Below are 21,088 nucleotides of genomic sequence, written 5' to 3' on the forward strand. Positions count from 1 at the left end.
ATCATCCTCTGCTCGACCTTAGGCTTACATGTACGTCTTCCACGAGTTATTAGTAATCTTCGCCAGGCGCTAGGATTCCGTATATATCTTCCCCGGGTCATCATTGACAAACACGCTATCCCACCTGGTATCATCAAGAGCACAGGTCTCGATCCAACAAGGTGTCACTCCACTTAAGCCGTTGAACTTAGAACCTACCTCAACGGTAACGCCGACAGCCTTTAGGATTAAGCTTAATCTGAACCCTGCAGAATACCTCTACCATAGCTTACACATTGCCAATATGACCCCAGGCCAGATAACGAAGAAACACAGAGAGCATAAATCGGAGGGCTACCACGATCGCGTAAGAGGATAGAGGCAGCCGGACGAAGCTTAACCGACAAGTTACTAGATTTCCTGGTTCTACGCCACACAACTCAGATCGGCCCACGGAACTGGTTCGCTCAACCGTCGCCCCAAATGGCGTTACAATATCTCAATCTAAACCCTATATTATTATTAGAAACATCAAGCTCCTACGCCGAGCGGTTCAGGTCTTCCCCCCCCTCACGAATCCTTCTTGCCCTGGGGACCCTGAGGTCCCTTGGAGGCCTTGGCGTCCTTGGGTGCGGGCTTTCCGATATTCTCAGTGTTGCCAAGGATCGGCGGGTTGGGTCCCTGGGCAGGGGCCGCCTCGACCTCGAGAATGCCGACTCCAGAGAGGGTGTTGGAGTTCTCGATCAGGGCGTTCACGCCATCGGCGGTGCTGAGCAGCACGTAGACCTGTCCCGAAGGAGGGGCCTGTATGTACTGGAAGCCGTTCTCGGCGGGGGTTGTAGGGATTGTGGCAGTCAACTGTGAAAAAGTGTGTGAGCATTCAGTCCAATCAAGAAAGATGGCACGGCGGAAGGAAGGCAAAGGCGACTTACGTCTCGGTTGTTGGCAGCAACGGTGGTTTGTGTGTAATACTGGTTCAACCCGGAGAAGAAGACTGCATACACCGGGTCACCCTGACTGATGAGGCCGGCGTTCAGGGCGTTCGAGTAGGCATTCAGGAACGTGACATTGGACACGCCGGGGATGTAGACGTCCTCTTGCGGCGCGAGGGTCAGCGTGGGATAGGCCGTGAAAGGCAGCTGGTTCCCAGCCGGCCAGACCTTGATGGACTCGGTGGCGATGGACCAGGTGGCATTCAGGGTGAGCGGCGTCGAGAAGCTGTTGGGGAAGGACGGATAGCCGGCGACGTAGCGAATGTAGCTGGCGTGCTGAGATTCAACGCCGAGGATGCCGTCCATAGCCATCACAAATCCGTTCAAGTAGTCATAATCACCATCCAAGGGGAACCGCTTCTCTACGACAGGCTCTCCACGTGCCTCGGCCTCGGCCGCACGCTTCTTCACCTTGGAGTCGTAGTAGAAAGGGAGGACAGCGGCAGCAGCGCCAGAGAAGGCTGAAATGGCAACGCCTTCCAAAATGGCAGCGAATTGGATGAATGTAACAGGATCGGTGCTGGGGAATTGGTACGCTGCCTCAGATACAGCGTCCTCCTCCAGAACTGCCTCCAGGAATGCAACGTGGTTCTATTCACCCCTTCTTGTCAATATCATCTGGAGAGAAACACTGTTGAAAGGATAGCCAGGTTATCTTACCTGCTCATCGACTAGAATCTTTTGCAGGTTCTCGTACACTGAAGGATCAAAGCCACAGTTGCAGAAGTCTTCCATGGAATAGTTGTTCAGACCTTGCGTATAGAATGCTCTTCCAAGGTACTCGAGCGACAAAGCAAAGTTGAGGATATCATAATCATTGTAAGGCTGCATCGCGCCTCTTGGTGCGATTGCGGCATGCTCATCTGCCTCAGGGGCGGGGGCGGGAGCGGGAGCCGCAAGAGAAGTGGAAAAGGTCGCAAGGACCGCGAGGACTGAGTGGGAACGCATGTTGACCAGCTAGGCTTGAATGACAGAAAGTCGGAACGAGCGGGAGGTTTGGTCACGCTCTGAAGTTCGGAGTGGTGGTTGAGAACGTGTAGTAGTTATATAGGGATGACCCACGAATAGTCGAATATATCGGCCGAACTCCCGTGCCATGACCAAGGCAACAAAATCAGACTTTGGGAGCTATCCAGAGACTGGAAATTGCTGGGACGGTCATACCCAGGGGTAACGTTGTGTTGGTCGACAGGACATTGCGTAGCCGAGGATGGAACATATTATAAAGTTGCTGATGAACGTTCAAAAAGAGCCTGGGATAAGACCCGGAAAGCTCGTATTATACAGCTCCATCATATGTTTACGCGCTGTATGCTAGATCCGGCAAAGTAGAGTGTGCCTCAACCAGGCTCTCACAAGTGAGTGTTCCAGGAGCAAACTCGGAACCATACCAGGCCACGAATCTCCACTCTCTTGACAATTGCGCGAAGTTCTCCAACCATTGCTAGGCCGACTCCAGATAACGTTCAGGATCTGTTTCAAGTTTCAACACTTGACGCCTCATCAAAGTTACCTTGAGTAGTCTTCGCTGAAGTGCCGGGTGGTTGAACTTGATGATATTGAGGATGATAGGCAGGACCGTTTATGATTAGAACTAAAACTAGATCGAACATCAAAGTCAAACGCTGGCAAGATATGGATGTTCCCTGCGAACTGGGACGAGCAAGGGGAAGGCAGTGCTGGCAGAGTGAGCTCTACCACAAGTTATGATTAGATATTCCATCACTTGCAAGTGACCTTTGATGGCCAGACACGTGTGGAGCGCCTCCTGGCCTTCTCGATGACAATGCTGCCGTATACCCCATGCGTAACCGAGAAGCCTTGTCTGTGTGTACATGCAAGAAGGGTCTCTGCGGATATTTGCTTGGTGCAAGGCTGTCAAAGAGATGACTTGATGTCACCGCCGTATGCCACCTTTCTCAGCATCTCCCTGTTCAACTCGGCCACGGACTTGACACATGCCAGACCCATTGACTGATCCAAGTCTGCCAACAGGCCAGCCAAGACATGCTTTGCTCCTTCCTTTCCATTGATGCCTAGTCCATACATTACAGGCCTTCCAATGAGTACAGCCTTCGCCCCTAAGCACAGAGCCTTCATTATGTCAGCTCCCGTCCTAATACCTGAATCGAACATAACCGTCATCTTGTCCCCAACTGCATCGACGATCTCGGGCAGCATCTCTAAAGACGGTACTGCACCGTCCAGTTGACGGCCGCCATGATTGCTGACAATGATGCCGTCCATGCCATGCTTCAGCGCCATCTTGGCATCTGCCGCACTCAGGATGCCTTTCAACACAATAGGCCCATCCCAGTGCTTCTTCAACAGCTCGAGATCCTCCCAGCTGTGGGCATGGCCCGAAAACGTCTCGCTGATCCAGTACCTGGAGGCAGAGATGGTATTCTCTTCAGGTGTGTCTCCATCGTTCTGGTCCGCGAACTTCTTCCTGAACACCGGGTCGCTGAACCCAATGGCGTTGCCCGTGCCCGTGATGAAAGGCAGGAAGCCAGCATCCAGGTCGAGCGGCCGCCAAGACATGGTGAATGTGTCGAGCGTGACAACGAGAACTTTGTAGCCGGCACCCTTGGCCCGACGTAGAATAGAGCCTGTGATCTCGTCATCGAGAGGCCAATACAGTTGGAACCACCTCGGCCCAGCGCCCGATGCCTCTGCTATCTCCTCTATGGTGCTCGTGCTCGCGGTGCTGAGCGTGTAAGGCACGGCAAGTTCTGCACATGCTGAGGCAACCCCAAGCTCCTTGTCCTCGTGGTATGCCGACATGACCCCTATAGGTGCCATCACAACCGGGGACTCTGCATTCAGAATCTCAGTATCCGCGCGCTAGAGGCCTTTAATCTGTATTCGAACCAGTACCTACCATAGGTTTCACCAAATAGAGTCACTCTGAGCTCTCTCGGCTGCGTAGGGCGTAGAAACCTGGGGATGAGTTTCCACTGTCGAAAGGCGAGCCGATTCGCTTCCATGGTTGCTTGCTCGCCGGCACCTCCAAAGACGTAATTGAAAGCTTCTGGCTTCATGACCTTCCGGGCCTGGTCCTCTAATTTGTTGGAGTTGGTCGTGACCGCTGGTGGCTGACCCATGAGGATGGCCTGGCGGTATAGGTCGAATTGGTATTCGAAGTATGGCAAGCGCTCCTCGCCGCCTTGATCGTCCGAGTCGCCCATCTTGGAAATTGAGGCTTCACTTGAAGACTACAACAAACAGTTACTCCCGAAAACAAGGAGAGTGAATTCAGGTCAGCCGGTTCACAAAAAGGAGCCCGAAACCATTGATTGACTGTGCCGCCGTGGAGGAATACCGGTACCAGCAGCCATCGATATACACTGTGCAGTGTCGCAAGGTGGACCTCGGCACTCTTTCTTTCACCGGGGCGAGACGTCATGTCATGTTCTGGGCAACGGGGCTTGTTGATAGTGCGGTTCCTCCGCATGTGCCAACCGCCAACCCCACGTTGCACCCACTACTAGCCTGCTGCTTAATCCGGAAGAAAATACCAGTAGCAGCATGTAGAGCGAATCTCGGACTTTGATGGAGTGTTGATGTGGAAGCAGTCGGAAGAAAACCTCGATTCTCAGTTGTCTCCACTGGGAATACTGTTGAGAAGATGCATCTTACTCGAGTATTGGCAGTGCATCGCGGCTTTGATGGTGGGAAACCAAACAATAGTCAATGCAAACAAGCTGACGAGCCTCTCACTCAACGTGTTATGGATGGATTCCTCATCGTCCGAAATACTTTTTTGCAGCAGCTCATTCATCTGATGGGTCTGTTCTGTCATGGTGAAGTACCGGTATGTACGCCAACTGCGCAGTACGGGCGAACAGACGACGGTTACGTTATCACGAGAATCCATAATAAATGCGGCTTAGCAGTCGATCCAATCTGCTTCTTGTAATGCACAATGCGATTCTTCAGTGCTGCGGCCAATCCGGACAGGCTGTAGGACCGTTTCCGGGCCTCCAGCATACAGTACAACCGTACAACAGACGAACCCCCTTGATCAGTGAGCTCAGTGAGCCCCCTTGACCGCCAACAAGGGTACCAGGCACTCCAGGGTACGTACAAAAGGTCAAGGGATGAATTGGATGAACGAGTTGAGTGAGAGACAGGAGGCAGGCTCGAGGCAGGCTCGCAGGCATGTCGCCTCGTTCAACATTGCCCCTGCATCTTCATGCGTTGAAACATCCCTTTCTCTGCTAGGCCGTTTCGCCAAGCAGCGCGCAGCAGCCGATCGGGGGCCTGATAGGTCCAAGCTGGGCTTCAGTGCGGGGAGCGCCAGCCTGCCGATTGGGTGGCGCTCCGCCCCTGAGAGCTGTTGCAGCCTCTAAGCTCTGTGGACCGCTCGTGGACTGACAGCTCTCCACCATCGCGACTCGAAAAAAGGAGAGCACAGGGAGGCCACTGGACGAATGCCCGAACGGTATGTCGAGTGCTTTCGACGGCAGGCGACCAGGGGCAGAGCCTGGACAGGGTAAGGAATAGGAAAGAATGGACAGACGCACAAAGAATGTGCTCCCTTGTAAGACCAGGACAAGATAAGGTACTTTGTTCAGCTTTAACGTTACCTGACCTTACCCATCCGCCCATTCGCCCATCCATCTACTTACTCTATAAGGCCCAAGTGAGCCGTCTTTTTCTTGCACACGCTCCCTTTTCTCTCTCTTTTCGTCTTCACGACTGCTTCTTGGTCTTCTACCGATCTCACGGACTTTGAGTCTTTCCATTCATTCTTTCAGATAACCACTGTGCTTCTGGACAAGCACACTCCATTCTTTTATCGAGCCGACTATTTGTCTGTGTCCCTCGAGATCAAGTAATCCCAAGCAAGCCCGGCGCAACCACCGTTCTCACACCGTTCAATCATTCTCTCAAACCGCTGGATTCGAGATCCCTCTCCAAGCTTGAATACAAAAATGAAGACGTCCACACTCTCCACCCTGCTGCTCGCCGGCCTCGCCGCGGCCGCCCCAACCGCCAAGCGCGCCGAGAAGCAAGCAGCGGCCATCATCGCGGCCATCATGCCCACGGCGGACAGCTGCGCGGGCGCCGACTTCCCGGACGAGTGCCGCACGGCCTCGCAGGCGGCGCCGCACCTGATCGCCGCCATGCAGGCCTACGGCGTCTACTCGCCGGGCGCCGTCTCCGCCGTGCTGGCCCTCGTCGGCTACGAGTCCGTCGACATGAAGTACAAGCACAACGTCAGCCCCGGCCGCGAGGGCCAGGGCACCTCCAACATGCAGATGGCCGCCTTCAACATCGAGTACGGCCAGAGCATCCCCGCCATCGGCGACAGGGCCGCCGCCGCCGGCGCCGCCGGCATCCTGGCCCTCGTCACCGACGACAAGTACAACTTCGGCTCCGGCCCCTGGTTCCTCAGGAACAAGTGCGACGCCGACGTCCTGACGGGCCTGGCGGCCTTCACCGACGAGGCGTTTGCGGCCTACATGGCCTGCGTGGGCGTCACGGTCGACGAGGGCCGCCAGGCGTACTGGGACCGGGCCAAGACTGCGTGGCAGTAATAAGATATCAGAGGAAAATGGGACAAGGGTTTCCTGATAGGGCACGGGGCGTAAGGCAGCGGATGCTACGAGTACGAGGATTGCATTCTCATTTCGATTCTTATTTTGTACATATACCCATTTTTCAGTGCCAGCTTTTAAGCGGCCTTCATGACTCTGGTCTACATTTGCATACGGCGGTAGTTCGGGGCATCACAGCATTCAAAAAGGAGTTCCTTCTCATTAATTTTCGTCAGTTTCTTGTCCATTGTGATTCAAGCCAAGTTCATATTTTGTTCTCGGCCATGCCAAATAGCGTCGTAGACTAATATTTGTCCATGGTGATTACATGAGCCATCGTAGACGTACACTGATCAAAGAGGGACGGCGTTGTGACTGGATGAGCCTCTATTAGTGAGCGCCTTCAGAGAGAAGACTACGATGCAACAGGTCACGGTGCGTATGTAGGCGCAAGAGACCCATGACTGGAGCAGGGTATTTGATATTTTTGTTGATACAACACTGCAGATCCAACTAACTTTTTGACGCCCGTCAAATCCGTTTCATTCATCAACAACATAGACCCATTTAGTCATGACTTATATCATACCCATCACATAGCCCAAGTCTCGTAGCTGATTTTTGCCTTTGCAATAGCCCTCTAGATTCCTTTAGGTGCTGCCAGGCATCCCTGAGCTTGGGCTTGTGAAGGAGGAGTATCCGCTTGCGCTCGCACTCCCTGTCGTTGACGGTCCTTGTTGTTGCTGAGAAGGATCTGTATTTCCAGAGAAGAATTGGAAGGACTGATCGGTGCCCCAGTTGGCGGATTCTGTATAGTTTTGGAACGCATCCTAATTTACTGTTAGTGCCTTTCATGATATCGGATCGGAGAGGATAACTTACCCAATCAAAATTTTGTGTGAGGTCCATTTCATTCATGGTACCAAACATGGATGAGAATGGAGAAGCCGGGTTAGCCATTCCCAGAGGATCGGACTGGAAGTCCGGTGTAAGACCAGTGGGTCCATCAGTTGTAGGCAGACTCAATCCCAATGTCGGGTAGTTCGTGCCGCCAGGACTTTGGACGGTGCTGAAGGCGGCGGCCGTATTCGGACTCATACCACCAGAAAGCATCCCGAGTGTCATGGCGGCTGAATGCTCAGGTTGCATGCTTGGCTCATCCTGGTTGTCACACACCACGTCTCTCCTCGCCGGATCTTGGATCAGATCTGGATCTCCACCGGGGTTCTTAATCTTCTCGAGCATGATCTTGAGAATATTGTAGGCCTTGACCGCCTCCATTGAGCCGTCCTTCAGACCTTCCCAGATGTCGCGAACTGTTTCGAGACTGCTGATCATCTCCATCCTCTGCTGTGGAGTCCAGAAATACATAGCTTGGGAGTCTTGCCTTTGACCTGATCTCTCTGCCATGTTGTCGAAATGCAGGTCCAACACCACAAGCATGGCCGGAAGAAGGAAATCCTTGGTTGCAATTGAGGTAACATACCACTTAATAGACCTCAACCGGCCGTTCGACAATGATTCTCGGTGCAAAGTCGCGAGATGTCGTAAGGTTTCCAAAGACGCCTCGATAGCGCTGCGACGGGAATGCGCATATCTGGGATTCGTTCTTGCTCGAGACATGTATTTGCGGTGCAGCAAGCAAACGATCTTCTGATAAAGGATATCGATGTTAAATCTCGCAATGATGAGCGTGAGAGGGTCATGCGAGCCTTCCAGTGGCTGCATACGCAGATGCGGGGGCAGTTCAGCTTTCGTCTCCCGCAACTTCGCATCAAATCGAAGAATCTCATCATAATGGACTTGTCGACCGACCCTATTCGTCGCTTGCAAGATGTTACCCAGCTCCAGGCATAGCTTAACCTTTGCTATCATATAGCTGATAGGGGTAGGTTCAGTATTGGGCCTGGAAGGTGGCAAGACCTTGGTATCTGGGCCGAACTCCTCGTCAAAGATGTTGTTCGGTAATTGTGTATCGCAGTCGTGGTCATAAATCATGTTCGGCAGGGAGACCTGATGCGAGAACACGACATCCGACATCCTCACGAGTGACCATGTCCTACGCCTCATCTCCTATTTGGGCACTTAGTCAGCATGTTGTATACTGAGAAATATGAGGTAAATGCTACTTACTGCTTGGAATGGAGTTAATGATGGAAACCATTTCGCGTCCCTGTGATATCCCATGCGGAAGGCTATCCTGGCGATCAAGGAATTGATCAACCAAAGGCCCAAATCGGCATCCCATCTCGAGGAATACTCTCCGAACACGTAGAGAACCATGGTCTCCACTGTGTATTCCACTGGTTTTGTATAGTCTGCAGTAATTAGGCACTGGACCGTACGTAGACGATACTCGGCAGCCAACTCCAGACTCCGCCCCTTCCATTCTGGTGGCTCGTCTCCTACCTTGTGGTAGCTCAGCATTGCCAGGCACAAGACCGAGTAAAGCAAGCCTAACCACATGATGGGAGTTTTCGAGGGATCCTGCCAGTGTGCTCGTAGTTGCTGGTGGAAAGTTGGTGCATGAATAATGTTGACTGCGTTATCCATCGAGTTGAAGTATCGTCCACATAGGGTCAATACAGCCGACTTCGGGGGTAATTCCGCTCGGAGCTCAACTTCGCTCGCTGGAGATGCGCCCATCAGGAACGTTGGGCCGTCCCGGGCCGCTGCCGGTTTGCTCAACAGAACCTTCTCATAGCTCTTCTCCAGGTCCTTCTTGTGATTTACAAAGTAATTCTTGACCTCGGAGATGTCTGCTAAGATGGTATGCCAATGTTCTTGACCAATGTACATGGACTTTCCATGGTCTGCGTCAACTTTGAGAACACCGAGGGATGTGGCCAGTCCGTCGTCGACATCACTATCTTCTTCCTCTCCTTCGTCTCTCATCGCGCCATCGTCGTCTCGGTCGATTCTTGCCGAAGAGCCGCTATCTGTTGTCGAGCTCGTGATAGGGGCTGCAGTGGAACCGGCGGCTGCGGCGGCGGCTGCTGCTGAGGCGGCATCTATGTTGGCACCTCCGTGCATTAGGGATAACACTAGGCCTTCTAAACGGTCAATACGGTTCTGCATGTCATCAGGGCTTGTAGCGCCTTGACTTTGATTCTTTTTACGAGATGCAGGTGTTGCATAAGAACATGATGAAGTGTCTCCTCCCTCACGCTTAACACAATTACTGCAGGGGTGACTCCTGTCACATTTCCTAGAGGTGTGTTAGTTCGAATATCTCCGTCAATTCGGCGGGAACCTTACAATCTGTTCACTTGTTAGCAAAGAGGTTGTACCAGAACAACTGTCAGACTCCCGAGAACTCACTTTCTTGTCCGACACGGATAGCAGCTGAGCGGCACTCTGTTTCGCTTTCGTACAACCCGGAACTGCTCCTCAGGCGAACGGCCGCCTCCCGAGGAGGGGGTTGTGGACGGAGGTGTGGGGGTCATCGTCTCTGATATTGCAATTCACAAAAGATGCTGAAAAGCGTAATAGGGGTATGAAACAGTGTGTCGACGGGCACGTGTCGGAGTTAGGGTCAACGAGCGTACAAATATGTAGATCGTCCGATATTCCCCAAGAAGGCAACGGCCGAATTCGTCTTCGGGGCCGCGTCTCAAATACTGCGCAGGGCAAAAACAAGCGAATCTAGGCGCAGGAGGCGATACACGAGCCACCCTATCCAACGATGCTCACAGAGATTGGGGGGCGGGATGATCCCGAGGGCCCCAAGCAAGGTGGACTGCTAGGTGATCTGCCGGACTTCAGGGCTGAAGTGGCGGAGATAGAGTCGTCCTGCAGGAAACAACTCAAAACCTTGCAGCCAATGTAGCTGACGCATATAAGAGAGCCTTGATGATACAGCCCCCTTCCCCTGACTAGAACCTCGTTTTCTTGAGACGATGATTCTGATTCAGCACAACCCTGGTGGAACCAATTTGCGAGTAATGATCACACCGTACCGGGCGGGGCAAATGACAGGCCGGCTGCGAAAGTCCAACTCGGCCTGATCGTGGCGCCAAACAATCGTAAATCTACTTCACGATGTTGCTGATTATCAAGACAGTCGGCGATGGTGTCACCGAGTTGAAGTAAGCTCGCAGCAAAGGACGCAAACCTCTTGCCACTGCGGCAGACCTAATGCAAGCCGGGGAAGGCACGAGATGACGACGTCGAGACGGGTTCCTGATGGCGAAAGCGCGTAGACAGACGGCTGGCGTGGCCGATGACTTGATCGTATAAGGCTGAATGAGAGTAGCGGAGCTCGGGAGGCGGTGCGTGAGGTGGCCGCAGACGAGGCAGGCTTCACGATGCTGGACACGAGATGTGATGGTGGAGGTGGTATCGTCCGGGTTGACAGTTTCCTCGTCCAAGCTGGACATGCATTAGCTCTGCACAACAGGCTCCATGAGATTCCAGTCCGCGCAAGACAGGTTGAAACTAGATCATCACCAAGCATTTGCTAAAGCAGGGACGCAACTTACTAATCGCGGTACAGTGGCAGAGCCGCTGGGTCGCAAGGGCTACCCAGGTTGTGAGGATGCACAGCAAAGTACCAGCAGACAGAGCGAGACTGAGATTACGACGCAGACGGTGGTCTGCCTCTTCAGATTCAATTCCAATTATTGAAGCTATACAGGATAATTGGGATCGGCTGCTCCGAGCCTGGATCGGTAAGCAGGAAGCAAGAGGAAGAAAAGAGGACGAAAAAAAGAGACCGAACGCGGAATGCGCGAAGGAGTTGAAGTTGAGATATAGTGGAATGCGCCACGAGAAGCGAATCAGTGTGGAGAGCACCTTCCATCCAGCCCATACATACATAGTACAAACATCCACGACGGTCACCGTATGCAGGCGGCGGCACAGCACAGCGGCGGCGGGCAGCTTCTTTCCTTCCTTCCCCCTCCTCCTCTCTTCACCATACCACCACAGAACCCACAGAACCCACAGAACCTCCCCTCCCACAGAGCACATCGGAGACCGGGCTTAAGGCCCCCAAATCCCATAGGCACTTCAGTAGCCCCTCACAAAAATTTCCCTTAACGTAAGGGTACAAGGCACTTGTACCAACGATACAGTGCTCTAAGCCCCGGAAGCCCCGCCTTGGACTGCTCCAAAGGTGGTCTAACTTTTCTTATCACTCCCAGCCATGAGGCCTGCCAGACTACGCACGATGGCCTTGATCATCATCATGGAAATCTGAAGAGCCATCCCGACCTTACAAAGGGTATTGGGTATCTTGGCCCGCCAATTTCAAACCTCGTATCGACCTCCCTTATCCGCATCTCTGTAATCCGCTACATCCTCTGTAGCTGAGTGACACGACCCATCACAAATTATTTGAAATGCCGCAGAAACTGCGCCTTCACACGAACAACATGGAGATATAGCGTCTGTTTCTGTTGATTACCAGAGGCGGCTGTCAGCGAGGTGCAGGAGCCAACCTTGGAAGGCTTGGGAAGATAAGGTTAGCTAGTACGGTCCAGTTAGCGGCACGCACGATGGCCGGGGATCCTCACTGTCGGCGTGTCATACGATAGGCCACAGGCCACAGGCCACTTAGTTGTGTACCTAGGTACGTGTAGATGGGGGGGGGGGGGGGGGGGGCGCCCAGCTCCAGGTGTGACTGAGTCGGAACACGGCAGTCTCTAGAACCGGCCTGAAGACATTGAAGGCAACAGCTTGCTGACGAACACATTTTCTCTTGTTGCAGGGGCGTCAGATGCAGCCAAGCACTATCCGGCAGTGCTGTAAGGTCTACTACGGATGCACAGTGATAGGCAAGCCAACCCCAACCCCGGAGTGGTCTGTGTGGAAGGATGCCCCGAGCCCGAACTGAGGCTGGTATGGAGAGGTACTGCACAGTAAGGTTCTGTCTGTCTGTTGCTGCGGGATGGTGATGACGTATTGGTTGCTGCTGATGTGCGCCTGACCAAAAGCTGGTAAGCCGCTCTCTGGCTTGTCTCCTTGTCTACCTGATCCGCATGTGTGTGTGTCGTGTCTCCTGATCTAGCCGGCTTCGCCTGAGACAGCAAGCAGAAAGTGCTGCTTAGGATGCTGTACAGTACATGTAAGTGGCATGCTGCAGGGCTGTGGTTGTGGTTTGCGAGTTCTAGCTGGCGGTGCTGGGCCAAGCGTATCCTACATGCCGCTACTACCATGCAGCGGACAGACAGCGAGTGAGTCATCGACGGTAGCTTTAGTGCTCACACCCACTAGCGTTACCTAAGCCTAACCTCGCTTCATTCGCCGATCCAATGCATGGTGGGTGCTACTATGTACATACGTGCAGGCCCCATTTGTAATCAATGGCCTAGCCTGGCGGTCAGTAATAAATGGGTATTTCTGTCGATATCGAGACATTCTCGACTTCCCTTCGTCTTCGTGATGCTCTGCCGCCGAGCCCCCATGCGAGCTCCGAGGCATGCTCGGCATGGTCGTACCAGGACCAGAACTGACAGGGTTATTCATTGCCCTGACCCGTTGACGAACGAGACAGCCTGGGAGCATTGGATTTCCTCTCTCGCTCTCTGCCTTGCCTGCCGACAAGCGCCATCGAACAAGCTCAATTACTTCGGCGATAATCGACGACAAGCACGACCGGAGTGATCCAATCAACACTCTCGTTCTCTTAACGGCTACTACCTGGTTGATGCACCTCATCGCGACGCCTCTCCCTCCACGGGCTGATAGAGTCTCCGCTCGTCGTCGCACTCTCTAGCCGACTGCGATACAAGCCACAGCTCGATGATCGAGGCTTTGAGTATTCCCCTGTATTCCCGGAAGACGGACCTCTACTGACCGGACGGGCCCGGACCCCACCCTGTGCTGCGCCGGACCACTCAGCCGACCAGCGTTTTTCTCCCATTACCAGCTCGATTTTCTCGAAGCCAAAATATTATTACATGCTCACATTTCAGCCCATTAAGAGGAATTGAGTTTTCACCAGACTAAAACAGCGAATCGATTCTTTGCTTGTTGCAAAAGAAATCAAGTCAGACATGGTAGGTCAGAACGTCATTCTAGGTCACCAAGTACTGCCTTAGATGTCTGAATGTCTGTAACTGGAGCTCAGATGTTCAAATGTCGTGTCCAGCGGCGTCGCACAGCAACGGATCCTTATTGACTGAATTGGCCACTTGAGACCCTGATTGTTCGCATCTCAATGTACGCGTTTCATCCGTGGCATGATATATCGATTATATTCGTCGCTTGGACATGACAAGCTTGAAACGCTATATACAAAGGTTTCCATTCAAGTCGCAGCATCAGGCGACTTTGTAAACGATAAGACTTGCCATATGATCCATATCTAACCACAAACCTATCGTTTCTATGAAAACGTGGTATGAATGCCTGAGATCTATGGACATTTATGCGTCTTGCCACGCGTGCATGCAAGCCAATAAAAAGCATCAAGCCTTCTAGAACACCACCTGCACAGGAGACACCAGCCCTTCCGAGCACCAAGCTTTCGGGGCGTTGTGGAATTAGCGGCAGTTGGCTAGCCCCAGGGGTCTCAGCCAACCAACCATGGCCTGGGGACGAGCCACGAGGGGCTTTCGCGGTGGAGCCACATGGGCAATTTAATCGCCAGCATGCATTGGCCTTTGACCCCTGTCCTGTCTCCTTTGATATGAAATGCCTACAATGCGACAGGCCGGGCTGGGTGGTGTGTGGCCCCTCCCTTAAAAGAACCATGTGGTCGTCTGCTCGTATCATCGCGGCTGCTCCGTTTCCTCGTGCCTTGAACGTCGCATGCGTTTTCAGTTCAGGTTCGTCGCTGGATTCCCCCCGTGTAAGGCGACATGCCGTTGAGGGCTGGGGCGATATAAAGCGATGAAACGCGCTTCCTGGCCAAAATCCCTGAACAAATGGCTGCGTACCAGCAGATCCGGGACGCATCTCCCGCCGCAGATCACCAGGATTTCGAGGAGCATGAGTTGCAGATCAACGAGAAGGACAAGGCTCCAGATATCGATGCCGAGGATGCGAGACTCTTGTCTGAAGATGAAGATGGCCTGAAGCCTGCTCCGAAAAGCAGACAGAGGCCGCCGATATGGCTGATCGTTCTGCTGTGCGTCTTGGCCGTCTTGGTAGGCGTCGCGATAGGAGTGTTAAGCTTCCTCTGGGTCCGAAATAAGAACAAGCAGAGCTCGAGCACGACAGTTGCATTCCGTCGACCAGCATCTGAATACGTACTAGATCCCAACTGGAACTACAATGCAAAACCAACAAGACGGGAGTATAATTGGGTGATCAAGGACATTGTCGCAAATCCTGATGGGGTCTTTCGGCCTATGGTCACCATTAATGGCATGTTTCCTGGTGAGCTGATCGTCTGTAATGAGGGAGACACGATCGTGGTCAACGTGGACAACCAGGCAAAGAATGCCACCTCCATACACTGGCATGGCATCTTTCAGAATGGCACAAATTGGATGGACGGCACGCCTGGCGTAACTCAATGCCCAATCGCTCCAGGGCGTAAGTTCCGGTATGAGTTCACCGTGACCGGACAGTCGGGAACATGTAAGTCTGCTCCCGAGAAAACAGCCTCTCAAAAGATGATTGACAGTCTCAGACTTCTACCACGGCCATCAAGCAGCCCAGGGACTGGATGGCTTGGTCGGGCCAATAGTAGTCCATTCGCGGGACAAGACCGACCGCCAGCAGATTCCCTATGCGAGCGATCGCGTGGTCATGCTCCAGGATTGGTATCACGATCTCTCCGATGGTCTCCTCCGGCAGACCTTGTCCCCAGGAGTCGAGTCCTCGCCCGTGCCCAACGGGGCCCTGATCAACGGCGCCAATATCGTCGACTGCTCGCTGCATCCCCATCGCAAATGCGACAACTCTACCGCGTCCCTGCCGACATTCGACCTGGCACCCAACGAGCACCACCGCCTGCGCATATTGAATGTCGGCGCGTTCGCTTGGTTCGAAGTCACGGTAGATCACCACCTCAGCCTCCCGGTCACCGCGGTAGATGGCGTCGGCGTCGAGGCCACCGCCGATTCCAGCCTCCTTGTCGGCCCGGGCCAGCGGTACAGCGTCGTCCTGAACGCAAACCAGACCGATTCGAAAGCATTCTGGCTCAGGGCACGCATGCTCAACCACTGCTTTGCCGAGAACGTCCTGCCCGAGAACGGCATGGCCGAGGCCAAGGCCATCGTTCAATACGGCTCAGGGGCGTCTGCAAACACGCAGCTGCCGACCACCGAGAATGACAGCGGCAGATACGCCGTCACTTGCAGAGACCCGGCGCCGGGGACGTACGTGCCTGCACCGGCGCAGGCCGCCCCCGAGTACGCACATCAGTCCTGGTATCTCCGGGTGAACCTTGAGATTGGGGACTGGCGTCTCGAGCGCGGCTTTCTGAACCAAAGCACCTATCGGCCAAGCCTGTCATCGCCCATGCTGCATAGGGTCGTCGACGGTCTAGCCGCCAAGAATGAGACTTTTGAGGTGGAGGGCGTCAACGCCAGAGCCTTCGACACCGAGTCCGAGCTCGTCATCAGCTCGAAAGAAATCGAGACAGTAGATATCATCATGCAGAACTTCGATGAGGGAAACCACCCCTTCCATTTGCACGGATCGCAATTCTTCGTTCTCGCTTCCGGCCACGGCTACTTCCCCGGCTATGAGAGCCTGGGTTTGCGGCCAAATGGGAAAGGCCTGCTGGATGCCACAAACTCGAGCATCATCGACAACCCTCTACGGCGAGATGTCGCCACCGTCGAGGGCTTCGGCTGGCTCCTGATCCGATTCGTTGCCGACAACCCGGGCCTGTGGCTTTTCCACTGCCACATGATCTGGCACGGGGAAGCGGGTATGGCTATGCAGTTTCTCTCGAGACTGGACGTGCTCAAGAATTGGAAGATTCCAGAGCAGAATCGTCAGCTTTGTGAGGTAGGCATTCAGGAGCTCGAAAAGGGGTCTTGTCCGAAGGATAGCATCTTCTATGGCACGACCTGAGCGTCCATGTTGTTGCTTTCTACACACATATTGATATGCAGAGCAGAATGATCTAAGGAGCCGCTTCATGTCAGAGGTAGAGGCTCTCAAAGACCAACAGCTCTGCAGGCTAGCTGTCTATGGCATGTTTGAATCGCCTCTAGTAGCACCTTCCGGGTCGCATACCGCGTCAATGAGCTATAGCCATAGTACATGTCCTCGGCGATCGAAGTAATAAAGTCGAAGGGGCGGACGGAACCTTGGGGTATTCACTACGCCTTCCATTTTCCTGTCTATGATAGTAAATCCCCCTATGTACATACAATATCTCAGTGAACCAAGCTCTCAGAATTAATCATGTCGCATAAACGCGTGCCCGGCTTTTGGCCGAAAAAAACCCCCAAACGCCATTGTCGTGACTGGTCTCTACTCAAGATGCCGTGACAGCTTCTCCGTTGGACTTGACGCTATATGGCTTGAAGAACTCTGTGTCGTTGGCCAGCTCCTCCTTCACCTGTCGAACTTGTTAGCACCAATCTCCTATTCAGAAATGCTCTTCTAGGCACGGCAACTTACTATGTCTAGACCGCCAACCAGCTCGCCGTCGATCCACAACTGAGGATACGTCGGCCAGTCCGCGAACTCCTTCAGGCCCTGCCGCACCTCGTCGTCCGCCAAGATGTTGAAGAAGCCGTACTTGACGGCGTTCTCGCGCAGCATCGCGACCATCTGCCTGGAGAAGCCGCACTGCGGCGAGCTCGGGGTGCCCTTCATGAACAGCATCACCGGCGCCGCCTTGACCAGCTCCGCCAGCCTCTTGTTCAGCTCCTCCTTGGTCTTCTCGGGATCCTGCTCCTGCTCCTCCTCGGCCTTGTCAACCATATCCACATCGCCGTTCGTCGTCGCTGCGCCGGCTCCGGCGCCCGGCTTGCCCGCGTGTGTCTCGATCGCCGCGCGCACCTTGACGACGCTGCTGCCGCTGACGGTCTCGAGGGTCTGGCCGTTCTTGGAGATGACCAGGAACGGGACCGCGGTCACGTCGTAGTGCTCGCTCACGTCGCTCAGGTCCTCGGCGTTGAGGGACACCCAGGACGTCTCGCCGTTGGCTGGGTATTCGGCGGCTAGCGTCTTGAGGACGGTGGCCATCTGTGCGCAGGGCGCGGCCCAGGGGGCATGGAAGGAGATGATGAGGAGCGTGGTGGGTGGGAGGGAGGCAATGTGGGCCTGCCACTCCTCGTAGGTTGTGATGTCTTTGATGGTCGACATGGTGGTGACAAATGCCCCTCGGGATCGTGAAGTCGCGGGGGCTGTGACTGTGACGTGCTTTTGTCGGGTAGAGAGGGGTCTGCGCCTGAGCCGTTGAATCAACTTCACAGTGACGGATATTTGCAGAGAAGGATGCTGGAGAGAGGGGTGTAAGATGCTATATGAGAGCAGCCAATGCTGACATATCTTTGCAGCGACTGACTGACGATTTATTGATTTCTCACCAGCTCAGGGTGTCTGATTTGGGAAGAAAGTGGAAATTTTGGCTCCGGTCTTAGGTAGTGGCGTGCGGGAGAGAAAGACTGCCCCGCGATTTCTGTGTTGCTCATGAATTCTGGCACGTTTATTGGCTGTGGCATCCTTGCGTCATTTTTATCAGATCCGACACAAACCTCTGGCAGGCACTCGGGCATGCTTATTACTGTTTGTTGGAGCAGCAAGTGAAGAAATACATTAGCTTCATCAAGGTGCCTACACATGTATTCACAGAGAAACTACCTCTTTTTCAACAGAAGATTGTCAACCCTGGCTACAAACTGCTCTGACATGTCTATTCGAGATAAGTAATATTTTTTTTCTTCATTGTGTCTCAAACAGATCCGCAAGAATATGAGTGAATCATTTCTTTGCCAAAGCATGGTCTTTACTTAATGATACCTACTTAAGCATTACAAGCCCGGCAGGTGGCAGGCGTAGGGAACATTACCAAAGAGATAGAGTTGACGAACAACCATGACTTACATACCTTGACTTACCTGTGTAGGTAGGAACACTTACAAGCTGATAGCCTACACGGCCACTGTTTCCCACAGCGGGCCTCAGTTGTCAGTGGATATTCTCAGCTGGTCAATGGTCTTGTAGCCATAGCACTTTTGATGTTGGCTTTCTCTTGCCGCTGATTTGGCCGAGACCGGCCCGGCGTCACCTACCAGCAACAGTACGGTGTCTCTAGAAGTTCCCCGTGTTCTACGGAAATAGCAGAGAGGGACCTGGCCAGCGAATGCTGGGTGTGGCTGTGCGGTGTTTGTCGCCGCAAAGCTTGGCTTCGCAGCCAATCGTCCAGAACATCAGTACCGGTACTGAACCCGGAACTACGGCTCAGATGCAGGGCCTTCTGGAGCGAACCAGGGCTCGAACACTGCCGCAGTACCTAAAGTAGCTACTGCACATATGAACTGCTTTTTGGTTCGAGCAGAGGCCTCGTTGGCGCAGCATTTTGGCCACGACGCTCTCTCGATTCATCCCTCAAGCATGTGGGATACCGACTGGCTTGCTTGCTTGACCAGCCTCAGTCTGCTTGCGTATGGCACACCTTCTCCGAGCTAGCGCCGACTTTTAGACTCAACTACGATGTCATTGACATCTAGTGGTGGTATTGCTGGCTGGCTGGCTGGCTCCCTTAACCATAACACACAGACCTCGGCGCTGGCTGTAGCCTGTAGGGCTGCTCTCCATCAGACGCATTGGCAAGATCTCGCGGCCGCTTGCCCTTCAACCCTCTCTGGATTCCCTGCGACATATGATCCGCTAGAACATGCAGTCTAGGTCACAATGGCAGTGAGTGAAGGTTGTAAGGGGGCGCAAATGCAGTAGGGAACCGGAGCTGGTGACGAATCACTGGTGGTGCTAGCAGACATGCCGCCACGCCGTCCTCGACCGTTGCACCTGATGGGGGATGGTCGCACTGGCAGTCATCAGCAGCCGAGCAGCCGTCTCAGTCTTCCAAGGTTGGCATTGCCAGTGCCAGTGCATTTCCCCACCAAAAGTCCAAGGTTTGGTCCCTCGGTGGCACCGAACCCGCGCCGCTCTTTCGTACTGCCGCCGGCCCACCAACCAGCACCACCGCTACCACCCTGAGCCACCCCCCAGTGACCATGCAAAACCAGCCCATAAATGACACGGCAAGTCCCCGTCCATTCTTGCACAAGCCTTTGTCCACCACCAACACACACACACTCACCTGCCGTACAAATTCCAAGACAGCGATCTGCCCTTGCGATCGTGTGCCAAGAACAATCCTCATTCGTTCCTGGGGCCTCTGCTATATTACATACTCGATTCGACCGGCTCGCATCGACTGAGATACTCTAATATCTGATCTCTCTCTCCATCTACACACCGCAAAATGTCTGCCCAACAGTACTACCAGCAGCAGGGTCCTCCCCAGGGCTACCAACAACAGGGTGGCTATCCCCAGTATCCCCAACAGGTAAGTTCTCCTCTCGTCGCATGCGCGCGCAAGGGCTTTCTGACTAACTTCGACTCTCCCAGTCCTATGGTGGTCAACAGGGCGGTTATCCTCCTCAGCAAGGCGGCTACTACCAGCAGGGCCCCCCGATGCAATACCAGCAGCAGCCCCCCAGAAAATCAGGTGGCGGCGCCGGCACCGGTTGTCTAGCTGGTCTCCTCGGATGCTGCGTGTGTCTCGAGTGCTGCGACTGCTGCACCGACTGCTGCGAGCTGTGCCTATAAGCTCAGAGCCCCGTGTGACTCTCGCGTAATTGAACACGACGGTACGATCCGGGAGCATGGGAGGACTTGGGAAGGGAAAACGGGGGGAAGGGGGAAGGGGAATCTGAAACGATTCTTGAACAAGATATCACCTTGCGAGCAATAGGTGGACGTTATGACTACCACACCAGCCGGCTGCTCTGTTACCATTCTTTTTTGTCTCCTGTCGAAAACGGGCCTTTGGTTGGGCAGGATTGTGGTGAAGCAACGGCGCACAACGGGAGGCCTTCCCAATTGACTTATATAATTCTCTTGCCTCTGGATGAATATGCTTGACAAGTCCCGTCGGCTTGACATTGATGGTTGTGAGAATCGTATAGGCGCATGCGACTTGCGACTAAGTTGAAAGTATATTTGCGCGTATAGCGAGCGTAATTAGGCCACGACGAGATGTTCCAGATGTCTCCCGAACCTGCTGCCTGTCAGTCAGCATTGATTGCCCTTTCGTGCCTTTGGCTGTCCAAAGAACTTGAGGTCGCGAAGATCGAACATAATCCCATTGGCGATGCGCTTGTCATACGCATTTGGACTCAACAATATGTAGGAATTTGTAGAACTAGCAGCTCTCGTTGAATCGTTGAAGAAGGTCAAATGTGACAGACTTGATCACTTTCCGTGGCGGAGGTGACGCGCAGTATGCCAAGATCCCCTAAGCGCTGTCCTAGCAGTGACGGGAACCCCAGCTCGCCCAGCTACCAGGCTTTTCAGGTAGTAGAGTAGCGTCGCTCAGGGTGGTTCGGGCTCCTGTACCCCAAAAGCTGGCACCCGATTACGTAGGACCATTTCTGCTGGCAACCCGCCCCGCTCTGACCTGCACAGCCTCCAATAGCTGCGGCCAAGCAA

General features: G+C 53.8%; 7 protein-coding genes across 7 annotated transcripts; 3 read left to right on the forward strand and 4 right to left on the reverse strand.

The window, feature by feature from the left end:
- Positions 1–549: 549 nt before the first annotated feature.
- On the reverse strand, positions 550–1,919 carry UCRPA7_7664 (putative ferritin ribonucleotide reductase-like protein; the record flags this gene model as incomplete). The annotated part of the gene is made up of 3 exons (XM_007920191.1): positions 550–837; positions 912–1,562; positions 1,632–1,919. The coding sequence occupies 3 exons, from the start codon at positions 1,917–1,919 to the stop codon at positions 550–552; spliced, it is 1,227 nt and encodes a 408-aa protein (XP_007918382.1).
- Positions 1,920–2,849: 930 nt separating this feature from the next.
- On the reverse strand, positions 2,850–4,159 carry UCRPA7_7665 (putative fmn dependent protein; the record flags this gene model as incomplete). The annotated part of the gene is made up of 2 exons (XM_007920192.1): positions 2,850–3,760; positions 3,853–4,159. The coding sequence occupies 2 exons, from the start codon at positions 4,157–4,159 to the stop codon at positions 2,850–2,852; spliced, it is 1,218 nt and encodes a 405-aa protein (XP_007918383.1).
- Positions 4,160–5,908: 1,749 nt separating this feature from the next.
- On the forward strand, positions 5,909–6,514 carry UCRPA7_7666 (hypothetical protein; the record flags this gene model as incomplete). The annotated part of the gene is made up of 1 exon (XM_007920193.1): positions 5,909–6,514. One exon carries the CDS (start codon positions 5,909–5,911, stop codon positions 6,512–6,514), a length of 606 nt encoding a protein of 201 aa, XP_007918384.1.
- Positions 6,515–7,164: 650 nt separating this feature from the next.
- On the reverse strand, positions 7,165–9,547 carry UCRPA7_7667 (putative c6 transcription factor protein; the record flags this gene model as incomplete). Its single annotated transcript, XM_007920194.1, has 4 exons — positions 7,165–7,344; positions 7,397–7,864; positions 8,330–8,587; positions 8,648–9,547. 4 exons carry the CDS (start codon positions 9,545–9,547, stop codon positions 7,165–7,167), a joined length of 1,806 nt encoding a protein of 601 aa, XP_007918385.1.
- Positions 9,548–14,385: 4,838 nt separating this feature from the next.
- On the forward strand, positions 14,386–16,489 carry UCRPA7_7668 (putative l-ascorbate oxidase protein; the record flags this gene model as incomplete). Its single annotated transcript, XM_007920195.1, has 2 exons — positions 14,386–15,043; positions 15,096–16,489. The coding sequence occupies 2 exons, from the start codon at positions 14,386–14,388 to the stop codon at positions 16,487–16,489; spliced, it is 2,052 nt and encodes a 683-aa protein (XP_007918386.1).
- Positions 16,490–16,898: 409 nt separating this feature from the next.
- UCRPA7_7669 (putative monothiol glutaredoxin-5 protein) lies at positions 16,899–17,734 on the reverse strand (the record flags this gene model as incomplete). The annotated part of the gene is made up of 2 exons (XM_007920196.1): positions 16,899–16,982; positions 17,045–17,734. The coding sequence occupies 2 exons, from the start codon at positions 17,732–17,734 to the stop codon at positions 16,899–16,901; spliced, it is 774 nt and encodes a 257-aa protein (XP_007918387.1).
- Positions 17,735–19,859: 2,125 nt separating this feature from the next.
- On the forward strand, positions 19,860–20,206 carry UCRPA7_7670 (hypothetical protein; the record flags this gene model as incomplete). The annotated part of the gene is made up of 2 exons (XM_007920197.1): positions 19,860–19,943; positions 20,006–20,206. 2 exons carry the CDS (start codon positions 19,860–19,862, stop codon positions 20,204–20,206), a joined length of 285 nt encoding a protein of 94 aa, XP_007918388.1.
- Between the last annotated feature and the right edge of the window lie 882 nt (positions 20,207–21,088).

Source organism: Phaeoacremonium minimum, assembly GCF_000392275.1.
Source record: "Phaeoacremonium minimum UCRPA7 unplaced genomic scaffold PA7_03_scaffold_541, whole genome shotgun sequence".
Lineage (NCBI taxonomy): Eukaryota > Fungi > Ascomycota > Sordariomycetes > Togniniales > Togniniaceae > Phaeoacremonium > Phaeoacremonium minimum.